The 23,605-nt window shown below is 43.7% G+C and overlaps 1 protein-coding gene across 1 annotated transcript in view; it reads right to left on the bottom strand.

Annotated features, from left to right (window-relative positions):
• Positions 1-283: 283 nt before the first annotated feature.
• Positions 284-23,605, bottom strand: part of LOC139365185 (protein kinase C, alpha, b) — a 230,042-nt gene continuing 206,720 nt past the window's right edge. The window contains exons 9-17 of the mRNA XM_071102638.1: positions 18,764-18,910; positions 18,347-18,520; positions 16,126-16,217; positions 15,814-15,876; positions 9,207-9,345; positions 8,255-8,335; positions 5,837-5,944; positions 2,631-2,771; positions 284-451 (exon numbers count right to left, since the gene is read on the bottom strand). Of these exons, the coding sequence (XP_070958739.1) occupies positions 284-451; positions 2,631-2,771; positions 5,837-5,944; positions 8,255-8,335; positions 9,207-9,345; positions 15,814-15,876; positions 16,126-16,217; positions 18,347-18,520; positions 18,764-18,910 (1,113 nt within the window). The remainder of the gene's footprint in view (positions 452-2,630; positions 2,772-5,836; positions 5,945-8,254; positions 8,336-9,206; positions 9,346-15,813; positions 15,877-16,125; positions 16,218-18,346; positions 18,521-18,763; positions 18,911-23,605) is intronic.

The following is a 23,605-nucleotide window of genomic DNA, read 5'->3' on the forward strand; positions in this document are numbered from 1 at the left end:
ATACTCCCCTGTACACCAACCCCTCCCTTACCCCCTCCATCGCATCAGACAAATTCCAATCGAGATCGTTCGCGGACAGCTTGTTTACAGAATGTCGCCGACTGAAGTCCAGAGAACACATGAAGATAATATGAGTCTCTTTGACAAAGGGACAATAGGGTGGTCAATCTGGAGGGTTGCTGTCCCAGTCCCAGTCCACATGGCTCTCTTCTCCCCCTCTCTCTCTCTCTTGCTCTCTCACCAACCACTTTCTCTCTCTTCCTCCTCTCCCTGATCTATCCCCTCATACCACACTGTGAAGGAGGGAAGGGTGGATGAACTGTGGGTTGATGTAGGAGAAACCAGCGAAGTCGCTCTGGTCAATGTTGGCGATGACTAGCTGGTCTGGAGGGGTCAACATGGGCTGGGTGCGTGTGAAGAACTTGTCAAAGTTTTCTGCTCCTTTGCCGCCCTGTGTGGGTGTGTGAGAGAGAGGGGGGAGGTAGAGGGAGAGACAGAGACATGGCTGATATTAGGCGGTAAAGGAAGTGCATTATGTTGCCCACAGCAAGAGGATGTCTAGCTGTCACTTTATGTGGGTGAATGATCTCATTACAACAGTATACTGTACCTCACATTACCTCCAGAATGATCTCATTATGACAGTATACTGTACCCCACGATACCCCCCAGAATGATCTCATTATGACAGTATACTGTACCTCACGATACCTCCAGAATGATCTCATTATGACAGTATACTGTACCCCACGATACCCCCAGAATGATCTCATTATGACAGTATACTGTACCTCACGATACCTCCAGAATGATCTCATTATGACAGTATTCTGTACCCCACGATACCCCCAGAATGATCTCATTATGACAGTATACTGTACCTCACGATACCTCCAGAATGATCTCATTATGACAGTATACTGTACCTCACGATACCTCCAGAACAATCTCATTATGACAGTATACAATACCTCCAGAATAAATGGAGACCAGAATTAGCTCTGTTTGTATGTGAACCCACACTGATACATCCACCATGAAGCAATGCGGCGGATATGGTGTGAGGGCTACGAGGCTTTTAGAGGGCTATTTTTAAACCAATGTATTCTTAAACCTCTGTAGGAGGGTTCGGTCACAAAGCCCCCACGCCCGGCAAGTGTGTTTGTAGGAAAAGAAGGGGCTGTGATGGAGAGAAGTGTGATGGAGGGAGAGAGGGGTGGGTAGGGGTTGGGGTGTGGGTTTGGTCACAAAGCCCCCACACCTGGTTGTGAGAGTGTGTTTAGCAATAGGAAGGGTGGCAAAGGAGGATGGTGGGATGGAGGGAGGGATGGAGGAGGGTAGATGGAGGCTGCAGCTGTGCTCTAGCAGTCTTTTAACCTCCCACAGTGACACATGGCTGCAGGCTCTCAGACCCACACAGGGTAGGAGATGAATCAGAGAGACACACACAGGCACGAACACACGCACGAACACACGGACGAACACACACACACACACACACACACACACACACACACACACACACACACACACACACACACACACACACACACACACACACACACACACACACACACACACACACACACACACACACACTAAGTGATGCCTACATTTCTACAGTGGCCAATTTAGTTATGGAAACAGACTCTCTAAAACTCTTTAAAAATAGTTTTACAACTCTTTAGAAATATGATACAAACCCCACTTATGAGTAATAGTGCACCTGAAGTGTGTGCCTTTGATGTTGTGCATCAGAGTGGTGAGTGGTCCTCTCCAGCCCTTTCCTGCAGTCAAATGACCAAATCGCCCTCTAGTGGCCTCATGGGTGGAATGTTATTAATATTTTTTAGAAACTTAGATTTTTTTTAAATGCAGAAAATGTTGTGTTTCTATGTCAAGCGGTTTTGTTATATTTCAGGCTCCTGTGATGTATATAAAGTGTAATATTGGGATTTAAACAAAAAGTTGAATACATTTCAACTCCATATCTGACATGGTACAGGTGTCTTCTTCATTTTAAGACCATAACCATGTGTGTGAGGTGTATACCTTTCTTTCAAAGTAGATTTATTTAAGACTACCAAGAAACATGCCATGTGACCCTGATTTAGCCCACTGCATTAAAAGGTTAAAGTGCTAATACGTGTGTGCTACATCCACTTTTTGACTTTTAATTTTATGATATTTCCCCATTGATTCTTGAGGAATATAACGTATAAAACCCTCAAGAGCTTAGTTCAATGTTTTAACTCCATCAGAACCCAAAATATAAGCTTGTTTTACTCCTTTGTTTGTAAACAGAATCACTGTAAACAAACACTGTATCACCTCAAAACATGGTCAAAACTGTCATTTTGATATGATGGATGGTCAGTCTTTCTATCCATAGCTTTGTCTATGAATTTGAGAGTGGATACATTTCTCCAGCCCCATCTCTTACTGTAGCTATCAGTGGAGGGGTGACGCTTTGTAGTGGTTTGAACTGAAGATTTCCCCTTTAAAGAGACGTGTTATGATAGCAGCCTGTGCATGTGGATAAAAAGGTATCTTTCATCTGATCATAGACTTCCAATAACTTCTGGAATGACTCTAATAGCTGGGTAAGTCACGCACGCACACATACACACCGTTTTAGGCTTGAATGGCGGTTGGATCTCTCTGTTGGCGAGGCGGTCCCAGTCGATACGTCTGAAGAAGGCCTGCTCCCGGATGTCCCTCTCGCCCTCCAGACCACAGCCCAGACGCTTTGATGGGTGCTTGGTCATGAACTGGAAGGTGGGGGAAGTAAAGTGATGGGGGAGGGAGAGAGAGGGAGGGAGAGAGAGAGAAAGAGAGAGAGAAGCCCATAACTGAGCATTATAGAAGCTACAATTGTATAGCCTTTTGTACAGCAGTTCTTTATTACTGGTGGTCTGTTGTGTAGCTTCCCTTCAACTCTTAAAGCCACTCTATATTTCCCTTTCCAACAGCCTTCCTTAATAACCTTATTTTAGATCCATATTTTCATTATTCAGAATCCAGCCTAAAAATAGAAAGGGGAGGAAATTGCAAATGATGGTTATCGATAATATGTATTTAGCGCCTATTTTATTCAACTCCAAATTGTCTCATTTAATAATGATTTCATAGATCATATAGATTTAAAGGTGGAGGAGAGAAGGGTTGAGGAGACACGCCTCTGTTGTCACGACGACAATAGCATCAGATGATGAATTACTGTATATGTTCAGAAGCATGGACAGCGGGTGACATCATCCCTAAGTAACTGAACCGAAGACAGAACATCTACATTGAATCTCTTCTGTGTGTAAATTGCTGCAAAATTCAAATTTCAATGGTACACTGCCATTCAAAAGTTTGTGGACACTTAGAAATGTCCTTGATTTTTAAAGAAAAACCCATTTTTTTGTCCATTAAAATAACATCAAATTGATCAGAAATACAGTGTAGACATTGTTAATGTTGTAAATGTCATGTCAGTCACTGACAGTCACTCAATCAGCCCATGTCAGCAAACAAAATGAGATCGGTAAGTTAGTCTAGCCAGCTATGTTAACATGTAGTAATCATGGTCAAATTACTGACCGGGGGCCCTTATTCATTTCTATTACTGAAAACATTTCTCATCACCATATGGCAAAACGTGTGGAATTACAGGAAATTAGCTGTAAAATCACACATTTTTTCTCTCCACCCACTGCCAATGAAATGAGTTGTAAAATTGCTAAAACTTCCCTCCGCCCCATGGGAAAATGTGTAGAAATGCAGCAAACTTTCTTCTACGTTTCATGGCAAAACTTTGTTTGGGGGGGCAACAAAATTTCACGTAGGGTCTGACTGCATGAGTGGTTATGGATGTGGCTATGCAGATCCGTGATCATGATGAGTTCAGATTTTTTGTGGCCCACACCCCTATCCAAGTTGCCCATCCCTGAAGTAGACCCCTAGAGAGAATCCGATGCTCACTAGATTAGAACAGGACTCTGTTTTAAATAGTTCAGAACACATCTTTGCTTCAACTCAATGGAATATAGTCATATGATAAGCATCCTTGTGACTGTTAGGGAATAAAACCAATTATTGAGAGTTGTGTCCATGTTGTCGATTTCAAGTTGAAATAAAAGCCTACTGGACAACACCCAGCCCTACGTATTGTATATCATTCTGTTTTTCAGTTGGAGCATGCCATCCAGTTCCAAATCACCGTTGTGTGGTGTCAAAAATGTATACATGTATATGTTGCCTCACAAGCATTGTTTAAAATGCTTTTTTTTACATGAGTTGAACAACTTATGTATAGGGTCATCGATGCCCATTTAAAATGATGACCCCATATCTCCCAGTGAGTTACTGTAGGAGAGATACAACCCCATATCTCCCAGTGAGTTACTGTAGGAGAGATACAACCCCATATCTCTTAGTGAGTTACTGTAGGAGAGATACAACCCCATATCTCCCAGTGAGTTACTGTAGGAGAGATACAACCCCATATCTCCCAGTGAGTTACTGTAGGAGAGATACAACCCCATATCTTCCAGTGAGTTACTGTAGGAGAGATACAACCCCATATCTCCCAGTGAGTTACTGTAGGAGAGATACAACCCCATATCTCTTAGTGAGTTACTGTAGGAGAGATACAACCCCATATCTCCCAGTGAGTTACTGTAGGAGAGATACAACCCCATATCTCCCAGTGAGTTACTGTAGGAGAGATACAACCTCATATCTCCCAGTGAGTTACTGTAGGAGAGATACAACCCCATATCTCCCAGTGAGTTACTGTAGGAGAGATACAACCCCATATCTCCCAGTGAGTTACTGTAGGAGAGATACAACCCCATATCTCCCAGTGAGTTACTGTAGGAGAGATACAACCCCATATCTCCCAGTGAGTTACTGTAGGAGAGATACAACCCCATATCTCCCAGTGAGTTACTGTAGGAGAGATACAACCCCATATCTCCCAGTGAGTTACTGTAGGAGAGATACAACCCCATATCTCCCAGTGAGTTACTGTAGGAGAGATACAACCCCATATCTCTTAGTGAGTTACTGTAGGAGAGATACAACCCCATATCTCTCAGTGAGTTACTGTAGGAGAGATACAACCCCATATCTCTCAGTGAGTTACTGTAGGAGAGATACAACCCCATATCTCCCAGTGAGTTACTGTAGGAGAGATACAACCCCATATCTCCCAGTGAGTTACTGTAGGAGAGATACAACCCCATATCTCCCAGTGAGTTACTGTAGGAGAGATACAACCCCATATCTCTCAGTGAGTTACTGTAGGAGAGATACAACCCCATATCTCCCAGTGAGTTACTGTAGGAGAGATACAACCCCATATCTCTTAGTGAGTTACTGTAGGAGAGATACAACCCCATATATCCCAGTGAGTTACTGTAGGAGAGATACAACCCCATATCTCCCAGTGAGTTACTGTAGGAGAGATACAACCCCATATCTCCCAGTGAGTTACTGTAGGAGAGATACAACCCCATATCTCCCAGTGAGTTACTGTAGGAGAGATACAACCCCATATCTCCCAGTGAGTTACTGTAGGAGAGATACAACCCCATATCTCCCAGTGAGTTACTGTAGGAGAGATACAACCCCATATCTCTCAGTGAGTTACTGTAGGAGAGATACAACCCCATATATCCCAGTGAGTTACTGTAGGAGAGATACAACCCCATATCTCCCAGTGAGTTACTGTAGGAGAGATACAACCCCATATCTCCCAGTGAGTTACTGTAGGAGAGATACAACCCCATATCTCCCAGTGAGTTACTGTAGGAGAGATACAACCCCATATCTCCCAGCTACTTACTCCCTTGCAGATGACGACAGCCTCCTTAGACATAGACTTGGGGTAGGACACGTTGTGCTCCATGATGGACTGGAACAACTCATCTTCATCCTCTCCATCGAACGGCGGCTTCAGGGAAACAACATACACACGTCATTCATTGATACAGTTGACAACCAAAATGTACACACGAGTGAGGGTCCACATTTTACTGCAATTTGCTTACTGAAGGTCCACATTTGTAGCAACATGGTTATAGTGGATAAGATATGAAAATAAGTTTACTGTACATGCAGTGCTTATGGTATACTTACAGTATATCTTCAAAAAGGACAAATAGCCAAAGAAATGTGACCAATCATGTATTTTGTCAATCCCCTTGTCTTTGTGATCTTACACAGCGCGATACCACCGGACTAGCCACCACTCTGAGGTGGAATAAAACAGAGGACAGTTGGGAACTCAGCCCTAAAAACCCAGCAGCCACTCAGAACCAACCTGTGGATCTAATTTCTCTGTGTGTGTGTGTGTGTGAGTTCCTTTAATGTTCCTCCGTGAAGTCTTTCATCTGTCATAGAAGTCATTGGTGTACAGTGGGTTCATATTGGCAATAGATGCCAGCCATAGTTCTCTACCATCTGTTCAGATTGTCCCATCAGAATGCAATGACATGCTTTGCCCTGATATTGAGTGCTACTGTGACAACAACGCCATTAGCACACTCTGCCAACCCGGATGTCCTAGCCGTGTCTGAATCCTGGATGAGGAAGACCACCAAAAACCCTGAAATTTCCATCCTTAACTGTAACATTTTCCGACAAGATAGAACTGCCAAAGGGGGCGGTGATGTAATCTCCTGCAGAGAAAGCCTGCAGAGTTCTGTCTTACTACCCAGGTCTGTACTCACTGCCTTATTGCCTGCATCCGTAATGGGTCTGCGGTCAAATGACCACCCCTCATCACTGTCAAACGCTCCCTAAAACACTTCAGCAAGCAGGCCTTTCTAATCGACCTGGCCCGGGTATCCTGGAAGGATATTGACCTCATCCTGTCAGTAGAGGATGCCTGGTTATTCTTTAAAAGTGCCTTCCTCACCATCTTAAATAAGCATGTCCCATTCAAAACATGTAGAACCAGGAACAGATATATAGCCATATATAGTCATATAGCCCTTGGTTCTCTCCAGACCTGACTGCCCTTGACCAGCATAAAAACATCCTGTGGCATACTGCATTAGCATCAAACAGCCCCTGTGATATGCAACTTTTCAGGGAAGTTAGGAACAAATATACATAGGCAATTAGGAAAGCTAAGGCTAGCTTTTTCAAGCAGAAATTTGCATCCTGTAGCACAAACTCAAAAACGTTCTGCGACACTGTAAAGTCCAAGGAGAATAAGAGCACCTCCTCCCAGCTGCCCACTGAACCGAGGCTAGGAAACACTGTCACCAACAATAAATCTATAATTGAGAATTTCAATAAGCATTTCTCTACGGCTGGCCATGCTTTCCACCTGACTACCCCCACCCCGATCAACAGCCCACCGCCCCCCCACAGAAACTCGCCCAAGCCTCCCCCACTTCTCCTTCACTCAAATCCAGATAGCGGATGTTCTGAAAGAGCTGCAAAATCTGGACCCCTACAAATCAGCCGGGCTAGACAATCTGGACCATCTCTTTCTAAAACGATCTGCCAAAATTGTTGCAACCCCTATTACTAGCCTGTTCAACCTCTCTTTCGTATCGTCTGAGATTCCCATAGATTGTTAGGCTGCCGCGATCATCCCCCTCTTCAAAGGGGGAGACACTCCTGACCCAAACTGCTACAGACCTATATCTATTCTACCCTGCCTTTCTAAGGTCTTCGAAAGCCAAGTTAACAAACAGATTACCAACCATTTCGAATCCCACCGTACCTTCTCCGCTATGCAAACTGGTTTCAGAGCTGGTCATGGGTACACCTCAGCCATGCTCAAAGTCCTAAACGATAGCATAACTGCCATCGATTAGAGACATTACTGTGCAGCCTTATTCATCGACCTGGCTAAGGCTTTCGACTCTGTCAATCACAACATTCTTATTGGCAGACTCAATAGCCTTGGTTTCTCAAATTATTGCCTCGCCTGGTTCACCAACTACTTCTCTGATAGAGTTCAGTGTGTCAAATTGGAGGGACCTCTGGCAGTCTCTATGGGGGTGCCACAGGGTTCAATTCTCGGGCCGACTCTTTTCTATGTATACATCAATGATGTCGCTCTTGCTGCTGGCAAGCTGAGATACGGGGAGACTTTACCTAGCAGGGTCTTGTAGATGACCTGGAGCCATATATATATATATATAGGCTATAGGATGCTATGAAATATGGACTCAGCATAACATGAGGCCACATTTGATCTATTGAACAATAGACTTCCATCTGACAAATATACTACTGCACGTACCTGTCCTGCTAGCATCTCGTAGAGGAGAACCCCATAAGCCCACCAGTCCACTGATTTCCCATAGGGCTGATATGCAATGATCTGTCAGGAGAGAGGAGAGAAAGGTGAAAGAGCCACATTACATTAATAATATACTGCTAGAAGCCCAACCCAAACACACCCACTATTCCATTGTGGGACCAGCATGTGGGAACCACTGCAACCCATGTGGTTTTCATATTTACCCAGGTTTGCTCTGCCTGCAATTTCAGTCAAGGACAGTTACTCTGCTCTGAGCTACGTTAACAGCAGTAGCAGCACATACGATTGTTCTCTTCTAAACTTCCACCACACCACCCACCATTATTACAGTGGGCTATGTATATCTGCCATAACAAAGGACTATTTTCCTACCATCCAATTTACCAGTCCACATGTCCACCCACACACATTGTACAGAAACACACAGAAGCTCTTGCGCCCGCACACACACTCACTTGGATGCATAAACAAGCATACACACACACACACACACACACACACACACACACACACACACACACACACACACACACACACACACACACACACACACACACACACACACACACACACACACACACACACACACACACACACACACACACACACACAGCTAAATTGTAACTGAGCTGTGATGGCTTTTGCCACAGACTGAGATTCAATTCTTACATGTAGTGAGGGATAAAACACAGCACGTGCAGAAATTGGGAAAGAACATTCTCTCCCCCTCAGTCTCTCCCCTAAGTCTCTCCCCCTCAGTCTCTCCCCTAAGTCTCTCCCACTCAGTCTCTACCTTAAGTCTCTCTCACTCAGTCTCTCTCACTCAGTCTCTCCCCCTCAGTCTCTCCCCCTCAATCTCTACCTTCAGTCTCTCCCTTCAGACTCCCCCATCAATCTCTCCCCTCAGTCCCCCCACCCCTGTGGTCCTCACCTCTGGGGCGATATAGTCGGGGGTACCACAGAAAGTGCGTGTGACCATGCCTTCATACATGTTCTCCTTACACATGCCAAAGTCTGCTATCTTAATGTGGCCCTCAGAGTCCAGCATCACGTTGTCCAATTTGAGGTCCCTGTGATAAAGGGAAAGGGAGAGAAAGGGAGAGAGATAAAGAGCAAGAGAGACAGTGAAAGAGCAATTATTTTTTTAGGCAAGTCAGTTAAGAACAAATTCTTATTTTCAATGACGGCCTAGTGGGTTAACTGCCTGTTCAGGGGCAGAACGACAGATTTGTACCTTGTCAGCTCGGGGATTTGAACTTGCAACCTTTCGGTTACTAGTCCAATGCTCTAACCACTAGGCTACCCTGCTGCCCTGGGGTAGCCTAGTGGTTAGAAATTAGTGTTGAGGTGTGGAAGGAAGGCGTTTGAGAGTTTAATTGTGTAAGCTGTCATTTGATTACGGAGCTGGTGTGTTGTTGACTGAATTATTACTGTTTGTTCTTTCTGAAGGAGGCAGAAGATCAGAGGGAGGCTGAAAACATTTGAAAAACATCAATATTTTGCCTTAAATTATCCTGTTTTTCTGTCCCTCAACACGCATTCAACACACTAAAACACTACAACAGACAATCATTCTTTGGCTTCTAATCAACTGTGGTCCTACAGCAGCCCGCCTCTTTTCACCCTTCCTTCGCTTCTACCTTCCTTTCTGGCGTCTTTCTGCTCTTTTGCTTGTTCATTTGCTTTCGCTCTGCGTTTTATATTAGTCCTTTAGTCCTGTGTCTTATATCACTGTGTTTTAGCCCTGTGTTTTATATCACTGTGTTTTAGCCCTGTGTTTTATATCACTGTGTTTAAGCCCTATGTCTTATATCACTGTGTTTAATATCACTGTGTTTTAGCCCTGTGTTTTATATCACTGTGCTTTATATCACTGTGTTTCAGCCCTGTGTTTTATCACTGTGTTTTAGCACTGTGTTTTATATCACTGTGTTTTAGCACTGTGTTTTATATCACTGTGTTTTATATCACTGTGTTTTAGCACTGTGTTTTATATCACTGTGTTTTAGCACTGTGTTTTATATCACTGTGTTTTATATCACTGTGTTTTAGCACTGTGTTTTATATCACTGTGTTTTAGCCCTGTGTTTTATATCACTGTGTTTTATATCACTGTGTTTTAGCACTGTGTTTTATATCACTGTGTTTTAGCCCTGTCTTTAAGCCCTGTGTTTTATATCACTGTGTTTTAGCACTGTGTTTTATATCACTGTGTTTTAGCACTGTGTTTTAGCACTGTGTTTTATATCACTGTGTTTTAGCCCTGTGTTTTATATCACTGTGTTTTATATCACTGTGTTTTAGCACTGTGTTTTATATCACTGTGTTTTAGCCCTGTCTTTAAGCCCTGTGTTTTATATCACTGTGTTTAAGCCCTATGTCTTATATCACTGTGTTTAATATCACTGTGTTTTAGCCCTGTGTTTTATATCACTGTGTTTTAGCACTGTGTTTTATATCACTGTGTTTTAGCACTGTGTTTTATATCACTGTGTTTTAGCCCTGTCTTTAAGCCCTGTGTTTTATATCACTGTGTTTTATATCACTGTGTTTTAGCACTGTGTTTTATATCACTGTGTTTTAGCCCTGTGTTTTATATCACTGTGCTTTATATCACTGTGTTTCAGCCCTGTGTTTTATCACTGTGTTTTAGCACTGTGTTTTATATCACTGTGTTTTAGCACTGTGTTTTATATCACTGTGTTTTATATCACTGTGTTTTAGCACTGTGTTTTATATCACTGTGTTTTAGCACTGTGTTTTATATCACTGTGTTTTATATCACTGTGTTTTAGCACTGTGTTTTATATCACTGTGTTTTAGCCCTGTGTTTTATATCACTGTGTTTTATATCACTGTGTTTTAGCACTGTGTTTTATATCACTGTGTTTTAGCCCTGTCTTTAAGCCCTGTGTTTTATATCACTGTGTTTTATATCACTGTGTTTTAGCACTGTGTTTTATATCACTGTGTTTTAGCCCTGTCTTTAAGCCCTGTGTTTTATATCACTGTGTTTACCACAGAACCACATATTACTTCCGGCGCCGACAGAGATGGCCGCCTCGCTTCATGTTCCTAGGAAACTATGCAGTATTTTGTTATTTCTTACATTGGTACCCCAGGTAATCTTAGGTTTTATTACATACAGTCGAGAGGAACTTCTGGATATAAGAGCAACGTCAACTCACTATCATTACGACCAGGAATATGACTTTCACGAAACGGAACCAAAACAACGTCGCCGTAAACGGGGCAGACGAAACGGTCTTCTGGTCAGGCTCCGTAGACGGGCACATCACGCACCGCTCCCGAGCATACTACTCGCCAATGTCCAGTCTCTTGACTACAAGGTTGATGAAATCCGAGAAAGGGTAGCATTCCAGAGAGACATAACAGACTGTAACGTTCTTTGCTTCACGGAAACATGGTTCACTCGAGACACGCTATCGGAGTCGTTACAGTCAGCTGGTTTCTTCACACATCGCACCGACAGAAACAAGCATCTTTCTGGTAAGAAGATGGGCGGGGGGGGGGTATGCCTTATGATTAACGAGACGTGGTGTGATCATAACAACATACAGGAACTCAAGTCCTTCTGTTCACCTGAATTAGAATTCCTCACAATCAAATGTCATCCGCATTATCTACCAAAAGAATTCTCTTCGATTATAATCACAGCCGCATATATTCCTCCCCGACAGCCCTGAACAAACTTTATTTGACTCTATGTAAACTGGAAACCACATATCCTGAGGCTGCATTCATTGTAGCTGGAGATTTTAACAAGGCTAATCTGAAAACAAGACTCCCTAAATTCTATCAGCATATTGATTGAGCTACCATGGCTGGTAAAACCCCGGATCATTGTTATTCTAACTTCCGCGACGCATATAAGGCCCTCCCCTGCCCTCCTTTTGGAAAAGCTGACCACGACTCCATTTTGTTGCTCCCAGCCTATAGACAGAGACTAAAACAGGAAGCTCCCACGTTCAGGTCTGTTCAACGCTTTTCCGACCAATCTGATTCCACGCTTCAAGATTGCTTCGATCACGTGGATTGGGATATTTCCGCATTGCGTCAAACAACAACATTGACGAATATGCTGGTTCGGTGAGCGAGTTTATTAGCACGTGCATCAGCAATATCGTACCCACAGCGACTATTAAAACATTCCCAAACCAGAAACCGTGGATTGATGGCAGCATTCACGCAAAACTGAAAGCGCGAACCACTGCTTTTAACCAGGGCAAGGTGACCAGAAACATGACCGAATACAAATAGTGTAGCTATTCCCTCCACAAGGCAATCAAACAAGCTAAGCGTCAGTATAGAGACAAAGTAGAGGCGCAATTCAATGGTTCAGACAAAAGAGGTATGTGGCAGGGTCTACAGTCAATCACAGATTACAAAAAGAAAACCAGCCCCATCACGGACCAGGATGTCTTGCTCCTAGACAGACTAAACAACTTCTTTGCTCGCTTTGAGGACAATACAGTGCCACTGACAAGGCCCGCTACCAAAACCTGTGGACTCACCTTCACTGTAGCTGACGTGAGTAAAACATTTAAATGTGTTAACCTTCGCAAGGCTGCAGGCCCAGACGACATCCCCAGCAGCGTCCTCAGAGCATGCGCAGACCAGCTGGCTGGTGTGTTTACGGACATATTCAATCAATCCTTATCCCAGTCTAGTGTTCCCACATGCTTCAAGAGGGCCACCATTGTTCCTGTTCTCAAGAAAGCTACGGTAACTGAGCTAAACGACTACCGCCCCGTAGCACTCACTTCCGTCATCATGAAGTGCTTTGAGAGACTAGTCAAGGACCATATCACCTCCATCCTACCTGACACCCTAGACCCACTCCAATTTGCTTACCGCCCCAGCAGGGCCACAGACGACGCAATCGCAACCACACTGCACACTGCCCTAACCCATCTGGACAAAAGGAATACCTATGTGAGAATGCTGTTCATCGACTACAGCTCGGCATTTAACACCATAGTACCCTCCAAACTCATCATCAAGCTCGAGACCCTGGGTCTCAACCCCGCCCTGTGCAACTGGGTACTGGACTTCCTGACGGGCCACCCCCAGGTGGTGAGGGTAGGTAACAACCCGCTGATCCGCGGGATGGAGATGTATATACTGTACTCTATACCATCTACTCCATCTTGCCTATGCCGTTCTGTACCATCACTCATTCATATATTTTTATGTACATATTCTTCATCCCTTTACACTTGTGTGTATAAGATAGTTGTTGTGGAATTGTTAGGTTAGATTACTCATTGGTTATTACTGCATTGTCGGAACTAGAAGCACAAGCATTTCGCTTCACTCGCATTAATATCTGCTAACCATGTGTATGTGACAAATAAAATTTGATTTGATTTGATGGAGATAAAACAGAGCTTTCTCTTTCTCTCTCTCTTTGAACCTCTCATTCCATATCTCTACCTCTATATTCCTCCCCCTTTACATCTGTCTTTCCTTTCTTCATAACTAATTCTCTCTTACTATTGCTTTTGTCTCCATTCTCTAACTCTTTCCCTGTAGCCTACAGTATACTCCATGTACAGTATCTATGTACAGTTGAAGTCCGAAGTTTACATACACCTTAGCCAAATACATTTAAATGTTCACACTCCTGACAATTACTCCTAGTAAAAATGTCCTGTTACAGGCCAGTTAGGATCACCACTTTATTTTAAGAATGTGAAATGTCAGAATAATAGTAGAGAGAATAATTTATTTTAGCTTTTATTTCTTTCATCACATTCCCAGTGGGTCAGATGTTTACATACACTCAATTAGTATTTGGTAGCATTGCCTTTAAATTGTTTAACTTGGGTCAAACGTTTCGGGTAGCCTTCCACAACCAAATTCTGGCAGAGCTGGTGTAACTGAGTCAGGTTTGTAAGCCTTCTTGCTTGCACACGCTTTCAGTTCTGCCTACAAATATTCTATAGAATTTGAGGTCAGGGCTTTGTGATGGCCACTCCAATACCTTGCCTTTATTGTCCTTAAGCCATTTTACCACAACTTTGGAAGTATGCTTGGGGTCATTGTCCATTTGGAAGACCCATTTGCGACCAAGCTTTAACTTCCTGACTGATGTCTTGTGATGTTGCTTCAATATGTCCACATACTTTTTCCATCCTCACGATGCCATCTATTTTGTTAAGTGCACCAGTCCCTCCTGCAACATGATGCTGCCACCCCCGTGCTTCACGGATGGGATGGTGTTATTCGGCTTGCAATCCTCCCCCTTTTTCCTCCAAACATAATGATGGTCATTATGGCCAAACAGTTCTATGTTTGTTTCATCAGACCAGAGGATATTTCTCCATAAAATACGATCTTTGCCCCCATGTGCAGTTGCAAACCGTAGTCTGGCTTTTTTTATGGCGGTTTTGGAGCAGTGGCTTCTTCCTTGCTGAGTTGCCTTTCAGGTTATGTTGATATGGGACTCGTTTTACTGTGGATATAGATACTTTTGTACCTGTTTCCTCCAGCATCTTCACAAGGTCCTTTGCTGTTGTTCTGCGATTGATTTGCACTTTTGGACCCAGGTAAGTTGGTTCTCGAGGAGACAGAATGCGTCTCCTTCCTGAGCGGTGTGACGGCTCCATGGTGTTTATACTTGCATACTATTGTTTGTACAGACGAATGTGGTACCTTCAGGCATTTGGAAATTGCTCCCAAGGATGAACCAGACTTGTGGAGGTCTCCAATTTTTTTTTGAGGTCTTGGCTGATTTCTTTTCATTTTACCATGATGTCAAGCAAAGAGGCACTGAGTGTGAAGGTAGGCCTTGAAATACATCCACAGCAACACCTCCAATTGACTCAAACAATGTCAATTAGCCTATCATAAGCTTCCAAAGCCATGACATTATTTTCTGTAATTTTCCAAGCTGTTTAAAGGCACAGTCAACTTTGTGTATGTAAACTTCTGACCCACTGGAATTGTGATACAATGAATTATAGGTAAAATAATCTGTCTGTAAACAATTGTTGGAAAAATGACTTGTGTCATGCACAAAGTAGATGTCCTAACTGACTTGCCAAAACTATAGTTTGTTAACAAGACATTTGTGGAGTGGTTGGAGTTGTAATGACTCCAACCTAAGTGTATGTAAACTTCTAACTTCAACTGTACCTCTCTTAGCCTTGGCTCTTCCTTCATTTCTCTCTTTCTTTGTCTTCCCTGTACTGCTCCTTCTTTTATCTCACTACCTCTACAATGAGTCTCTTAGTCTGTATTTATAGAACCTTCTAAGCTAACTTTTTCAGCATGCAGATATAATTAAGATACAGCTATTATAAACAAGCCAGGCAAAGTTGCAGCTCAATACTCAGCTTTCACAAACAGCAGTTACTCCCTGTGTCACCACAGTTTCTCAAGAGCACTGTAGTTGTCCCTGATGTGTTTTACATTTCAGTGTGGGACTAATTTCTACACTACACCGGATAAGGAAATCCCCCAAACTAGTGTAGAGATGAATATGGTTCCTCCAGGGAGACTTTCACACTCACCTGTATACAACACCCTTTCTGTGCAGGAAGAACAGGCCCACAGCGATCTCTGCAGCATAGAACCTAGAATGGCAACAACATGATCACTTAGAAAAACATGTAAATATGTGAAAAGTGTGATGATTTTTCTAAACAGTAGATGTTACAGAAAGGTATAATACCAGGTTGATAATACAGTACATACATTTACAGAGAGCTGACTTTGAGGATATAGATGCTGTGCACTATTGATTTTAAACCTGTCTTATAGGTGAGCTAGGTCTATATGTATGGCTGTTGATATATAGCCAGTGACAACAGACTGTAACTTACACTGCCTGTGGCTCCTTGAACTTGCCCACACGCTGAATGTGGTACATGAGGTCCCCTCCGTTAATATACTCCATCACAAAGTACAGACGATCCTAGGAGAGATGACAGAGATGGAGCGAGGGAGAGAGAGAGAGTCATCAACATCAAACAAACCTTCACAAAAGCTGAAAGGCAGGATGTTGTGTTTATAGAACACCTCTGTAGTGACTGACCCACAGCCTCCTATTAATACCTGTACTACCTGACCCACAGCCTCCTATTAATACCTGTACTACCTGACCCACAGCTTCCTATTAATACCTGTACTATCTGACCTACAGCCTCCTATTAATACCTGTACTACCTGACCCACAGCCTCCTATTAATACCTGTACTACCTGACCCACAGCTTCCTATTAATACCTGTACTACCTGACACACAGCCTCCAATTAATACCTGTACTACCTGACCCACAGCCTACTATTAATACCTGTACTACCTGACCCACAGCCTCCTATTAATACCTGTACTACCTGACCTACAGCCTCCTATTAATACCTGTACTACCTGAACCACAGCCTCCTATTAATACCTGTACTACCTGACCCACAGAAATAGAAAGCTGACAGACGTCAACGAAGGAAACAAAACACAGTAGGTTTGTACCCTCATCAGTACCCTGCTGATGTACACAACATAGAAGACCAACAGTCCCATAATCCATCCCTGAAGTGTATGAAAGCCCAGCAGGTGTCAGGTGTAACCTTCAGACCTGAGTGTTTTATTGTTTTATGAAAGGCCTTATAAGTCATCTGTCAGTCAGACAGAGAGGCTGGAGCAGGACTCTCCACATGGCTGATTGAAGACAAAGGCCTCTCTTCTCTCTCTGCTCCCTCTGCTCTGTAGATCTATATGATGGGGTTGTTTGGAGAGGTTCAACTCACTCAACTCACTGGCCACTGTGTTGAAGCAGTGTGTGCCGTGTACACGCACAAAGACAATGACACAAAAGAAACATACACACATTAAATACACACATTTGTTTTACTATCCTTGTTGGGACCAAACGATTGATTCCCATTCAAAATCCTATTTTCCCTAAACCTTAACCTAACCCGAACCATAACCCTAATCCAAAACCACAACCTTAACCCTAAACTGTACCCTTAGCCTAACCCTAATTCTAACCCTAAACCTAAACCCACCCCTAAGCCTAAAATAGTAATGTTCCTTGTGGGGACAGGCAAAATGTCTTCACTTGTCAGAGCTGTCTTGGTTGTCTTATCTTTGTGAGGACTTCACACACAAGCCCGTGCTCTACAGGAGTGTGTGTAGATGCGTCGTCAAGGGCTCTGTCTGTTTCTTATCCTTGTGAGGACTTCACACACAAGCCCGTGCTCTACAGGAGTGTGTGTAGATGCGTCGTCAAGGGCTCTGTCTGTTTCTTATCCTTGTGAGGACTTCACACACAAGCCCGTGCTCTACAGGAGTGTGTGTAGATGCGTCGTCAAGGGCTCTGTCTGTTTCTTATCCTTGTGAGGACTTCACACACAAGCCCGTGCTCTACAGGAGTGTGTGTAGATGCATCGTCAAGGGCTCTGTCTGTTTCTTATCCTTGTGAGGACTTCACACACAAGCCCGTGCTCTACAGGAGTGTGTGTAGATGCGTCGTCAAGGGCTCTGTCTGTTTCTTATCCTTGTGAGGACTTCACACACAAGCCCGTGCTCTAAAGGAGTGTGTGTAGATGCATCGTCAAGGGCTCTGTCTGTTTCTTATCCTTGTGAGGACTTCACACACAAGCCCGTGCTCTACAGGAGTGTGTGTAGATGCATCGTCAAGGGCTCTGTCTGTTTCTTATCCTTGTGAGGACTTCACACACAAGCCCGTGCTCTACAGGAGTGTGTGTAGATGCGTCGTCAAGGGCTCTGTCTGTTTCTTATCCTTGTGAGGACTTCACACACAAGCCCGTGCTCTAAAGGAGTGTGTGTAGATGCATCGTCAAGGGCTCTGTCTGTTTCTTCTCAGGGAGAGGTTCATGAAAGAGTGATGAGAACACACTGAGGAGGCCTCCTCTATTATTCATCTGCAGGATGACCCCTGAACCCTCATAGACGTGTGTGTGTGTGTGTGTGTGTGTGTGTGTGTGTGTGTGTGTGTGTGTGTGTGTGTGTGTGTGTGTGTGTGCATGTGTAAGTCCATGTATGTATGCCCATGTGTGCATGTGTGTGTACAGTGCCTACCACAGTCTGAAAGCAGGAGTGGAGTGCAGTGAGGAACGGTGGTTTGTCTCTCTGGGCCAGGACTCTCTTCTCCACCATGGTACACTCCACATCATCATCCTGGATCACCACGTCCTTCTTCAGGATCTTGACGGCGTACAGCTCCTCTGTGGACTTCATCTCTGCCAGCATCACCTACACAGGGACACCTGGGGTTAAAGGTGCTTTATCTCCATGGGATTTACACCACTAACCCTAACCTTAAAGGGACATTACATTCCAAAAATATAAGTTTGTCAGATGTTTTCACACCTCAAAAGTAGTCTACCGAATATGTCAAAAATGATCCCTGCCATTGGTTCTGCTGGTCCAGCTTGATGCCTCAACCTCTAATGAATTCAACTACTCACATGTTACATTCCCAGCCTCTTCTCTTACCTTGCCAAAGCTGCCCTTCCCCAGCAGAGCCAGAAAGTTGAAGTCACTGAGTCGGACACGGTCCATTCCGGGCATGGTGCGGTCCGAGCTGAACCGTCTGTGGTCCGCTGGCGTAATCACTTTCTTCCCATGGCCCAGCTTGGCTTTCTACGTCGCAAAACACACATACGCAGATACGTACGCACGCGCACAGACGCACACACACACACACACATCGCACGCACGCACACACACACACACACACACAAACACAAACTTGTTACACCACATTTTATTAACCCCACATATTACAATTCATACTACATGCTCCACAGACATGACTCAACATCCAACAAACAAAATAACAAAAATGTCATGAGGAGCTTGATGCAGCCTGCCAAGTAAATGATCTGTCCTTAAGGGAGAGCACGTGTCCCAAATGGCACCCATAGGCCTCTAGTCTAAAGTAGTGCACTATAAAGGGAACAGGGGGCTATTTGGGATGCATCCAGATTCTTTCTTTCGAACAACCAACATGATGAAATCCTACTCTTCTGATTCTGACAGCATCAAATGCAACCCAGTGCTCAGCTGCCTTTCATCCAGTGTCTATTGGTGTGGAACAGAGTTGAGACCAAGCATTAAAGGGGCAATCTGCAATTGCTACATCCATTTTGGGACTTTTAAATGAATGATATATATCCATTGATTCGTCAAGAATATAACTTAGAAATGCCTCATGAGAGTAGTTCAACTGTCATCAGAACCCAAAATAGAAGATTGTTTTACTCCATTGTTTGTAAACAATGTAATTGTAAACAAACACTGTATAGCTTCAAAATAGTTCAAACTCATTTTGATCAGATGGATGGTCAGTTCTTGCATCGATTGCTCTGTCAATACATTTCCCTAACCCTATACCTCAGGTGTTTACCCAAAAAAGCAGAGGGGTGTCCACTTTTGTGTTGTTTAAATAGCAGATTTCCCCTTTAAGTGTCTCCTGCCTATGAGACTGACAGAGAGTCAGTCAGAAAGTATAGTCTGGTGCTCTGGGACTTGTGGGAGTTCCATAACAGCTGTTCTGGAGTCAGGTAATATTCCTCAGAGTCACAAACACTATTCCCACTCATCTGTCTGCTTTATGGTAGCTTTAACACTGCGATAGATGCCATGGTAATAGACTGCTACAATGCTCTAGTGGGGCTATGCTTTGACGATAGGCTTACATAGGCTTTAAGATCTACATATTTTCAAGGATTCAGTATGGACCCATGATGAAGCTACTTCATAGCTAGTAGGGAGGTGGTAATAACAAGTTCCTATAGAGCTTCAGAAACAATTTATATCCCAAACAACACAAACTAATTCAGAAAATGAATGCAGAAACACCAAGACAACATAAAGATTTGATAACTAAAAGTTGTAATAACAGAACAATTCAGATGTTTTGATGTTTCATATCGACTGATTGGAGCATAAAAAAAGATATTTGTTTCCCTTTGATTGACAGTTATCCAGAGTAGTATTTTGCATTATTGTGAGGCATGGGTGTGGGTCAGTAAGGGTGTCTCTGTGCCCCTTTGTGACAATGATTGGACTGCCATGTCCCCAACACAGAGGGCAATTAGAGCTCACCGGCCACCACTGCAGCTCCAACCGCTGTCTGTTTCTTTCAGATAACAAGAGAAAAAGGAAACTAACACCCAGCAGAGAGACAACTGTTGCCAGGCCAACTACCTGTCTATGATTGCATTTCAGAAAGAACTGAAGCCTTGGACTCACTATCACGGTCCTGATTCTATTATGATTCTGGTGATGAATGCACACCTGATGAAAAATACAAACACGATTTGACAAAATGAACTGCAATTTTTAAAAGACCGGTTGACTTTGTCTTTTCGATAACTAGGTCTTTTTAATTTGTTGAAATTTGTCTCTGGACACCAGGGAAAGACTCTTGACTCTTGACACTCTGATGAAGGCCAACCGTTGCCGCTTGCTATAGACCACCTTCTGCCCCAGCTGTGCCCTGGACACCAAATGTGAATTGATTGTCCCCCATCTATCTTCAGAGCTCGTGCTGTTATTTGACCTAAACTGGGACATGCTTAACACCCCGGCCATGCTACAATCTAAGCTTGATGTACCTCAATCTCACACAAATGATCAATGAACCCACCAGGTACAACCCCAAATCCGTAAACACAGGCACCCTCATAGATATCATCCTAACCAACATACCCTCCAAATACACCTTTGCTGTCTTCAAACAGGATCTCAGCGATCACTGCCTCATTGCTTGCGTCTGTAATGGGTCTGCGGTCAAATGACCACCCCTCATCACTGTCAAACGCTCCCTTAAACACTTCAGCAAGCAGGCCTTTCTAATCGACCTGGCCCGGGTATCCTGGAAGGATATTGACCTCATTCCGTCAGTAGAAGATGCCTGGTTATTCTTTAAAAGTGCTTTCCTCACAATCTTAAATAAGCATGTCCCATTCAAAAAATGTAGGACCAGGAACAGATATAGCCCGTGGTTCACTCCAGACCTGACTGCCCTTGACCAGCACAAAAACATTCTGTAGCGTACTGCATTAGCATCGAATAGCCCCCCAATATACACAGGCAGTTAGGAAAGCAATGGCTAGCTTTTTCAAACAGAAATTTGCATCCTGTAGCACAAACTCCAAAAAGTTCTGGGACACTGTAAAGTTCATGGAGAATAAGAGCACCTCCTCTCAGCTGCCCACTGCACTGAGGCTAGGAAACACTGTCACCACCGATAAATCCACGATAATTGAGAATTTCAATAAGCATTTTTATACAGCTGGCCTTGCTTTCCACCTGGCCACCCCTACCCTGGTCAACATCTGGACCCCTACAAATCAGCAAAACTAGACAATCTGGACCCTCCCTTCTAAAATGATTAGACAAAATTGTTACAACCCCCATTTCTAGCCTGTTCAACCTCTCTTTCTTATTGTCTGAGATCTCCAAAGATTGAAAAGCTGCTGCGGTCATCCCCCTCTTCTAGACCCAAACTGCTACAGACCTATATCTATCCTACCCTGAGAGAAGAGATCACCGACCATTTCGAATCCCAACACACCCTCTACGCTATGCAATCTGGTTTCAGAGCTGGTCATGGGTGCACCTCAGCCACGCTCAGGGTCATAAACGATATCATAACCTCCATCAATAAGAGACAATACTGTACAGCTGTATTCATCGACTTGGCCAAGGCTTTCGACTCTGTCAATCAACAACATTCTTATTGGCAGACTCAACAGCCTTGGTTATTCAAATGACTGCCTCGCCTGGTTCACCAACTACTTCTCAGACTGAGTTCAGTGTGTCAAATCGGAGGGCCTGTTTTCTGCACCTCTGGCAGTCTCTATGGGGGTGCCACAGGGTTTAATTATCGGGCCGACTCTTTTCTCTGTATACATCAATGATGTCGCTCTTGCTGTTAGTGATTCTCTGATCCACCTCTACGCAGACGATACCATTCTGTATACTTCTGGCCCTTCTTTGGGCACTGTGTTAACTAACCTCCAGACGAGCTTCAACGCCATGCAACACTCCTTCCGTGGCCTCCAACTGCTCTTAAATGCAAGTAAAACTAAATGCATGCTCTTCAACTGATCGCTACCAACACCTGCGCGCCCGTCCAGCATCACTACACTGGACGGTTCTGACTTAGAATATGTGGACATCTACAAATACCTAGGTGTCTGGTTAGACTGTAAACTCTCCTTCCAGACTCATTAATTAAGCATCTCCAATCCAAAATTAAATCTAGAATCGGCTTATTATTTCGTAACAAAGCGTCCTTCACTCATGCTGCCAAACATACCCTCGTAAAACTGACTATCCTATCGATCCTTGACTTTGGCGATGTAATTTACAAAATAGCCTCCAACACTCTACTCAGCATATTGGATGCAGTCTATCACAGTGCCATCTGTTTTGTCACCAAAGCCCCATATACTACCCACCACTGCGACCTGTATGCTCTCGTTGGCTGGCCCTCGCTTCATATTTGTCGCCACACCCACTGGCTCCAGGTCATCTATAAGTCTTTTCTAGGTAAAGCCCCGCCTTATCACAGCTCACTGGTCACCATAGCAGCACCCACCCGTAGCACGCGCTCCAGCAGGTATATTTCACTGGTCACCCCCAAAGCCAATTCCTCCTTTGGCCACCTTTACTTCCAGTTCTCTGCTGCCAATGACTGGAACGTATTGCAAAAATCACTGAAGCTGGAGATTCATATCTCCTTCACTAACTTTAAGCACCAGCTGTGAGAGCAGCTCACAGATCACTGCACCTGTACATAGCCCATCCAACTACCTCATCCCCATACTGTTATTTTATTTTTTGCTCCTTCGCACCCCGGTATCTCTACTTGCACATTCATCTTCTGCACATCTATTATTCCAGTGTTTAATTGCTAAATTGTAATTATTTTGCCAGTAATGGCCTATTTTTTGCCTTACCTCCCTTATCTTACCTCATTTGCACACACTGTATATAGACTTTTTTTCTATTGTGTTATTGACTGTAGGTTTGTTTATTCCATGTGTAACTCTGTGTTGTTGTTTGTGTCACACTGCATTGCTTTATCTTGGCCAGGTCGCAGTTGTAAATGAGAACTTGTTCTCAACTGGCCTACCTGGTTAAATAAAGGAGAAATATAAAATAAAATAAAATAAAAATTGTTCAAAATCGTATAATATAAGTCGCTGGGGATTTTGTAAGATGCACAGAGCATTCATTTTCAAGTGGCTCTTATGATGGTTGACAGCGTTCTAGACCCAGCTTCTGTAGCAGGATGCAGAGAGAGACTGGGAGACCCCAGGG

Source organism: Oncorhynchus clarkii, chromosome 13 (assembly GCF_045791955.1).
Source record: "Oncorhynchus clarkii lewisi isolate Uvic-CL-2024 chromosome 13, UVic_Ocla_1.0, whole genome shotgun sequence".
In the NCBI taxonomy this organism is placed as follows: Eukaryota; Metazoa; Chordata; class Actinopteri; order Salmoniformes; family Salmonidae; genus Oncorhynchus; species Oncorhynchus clarkii.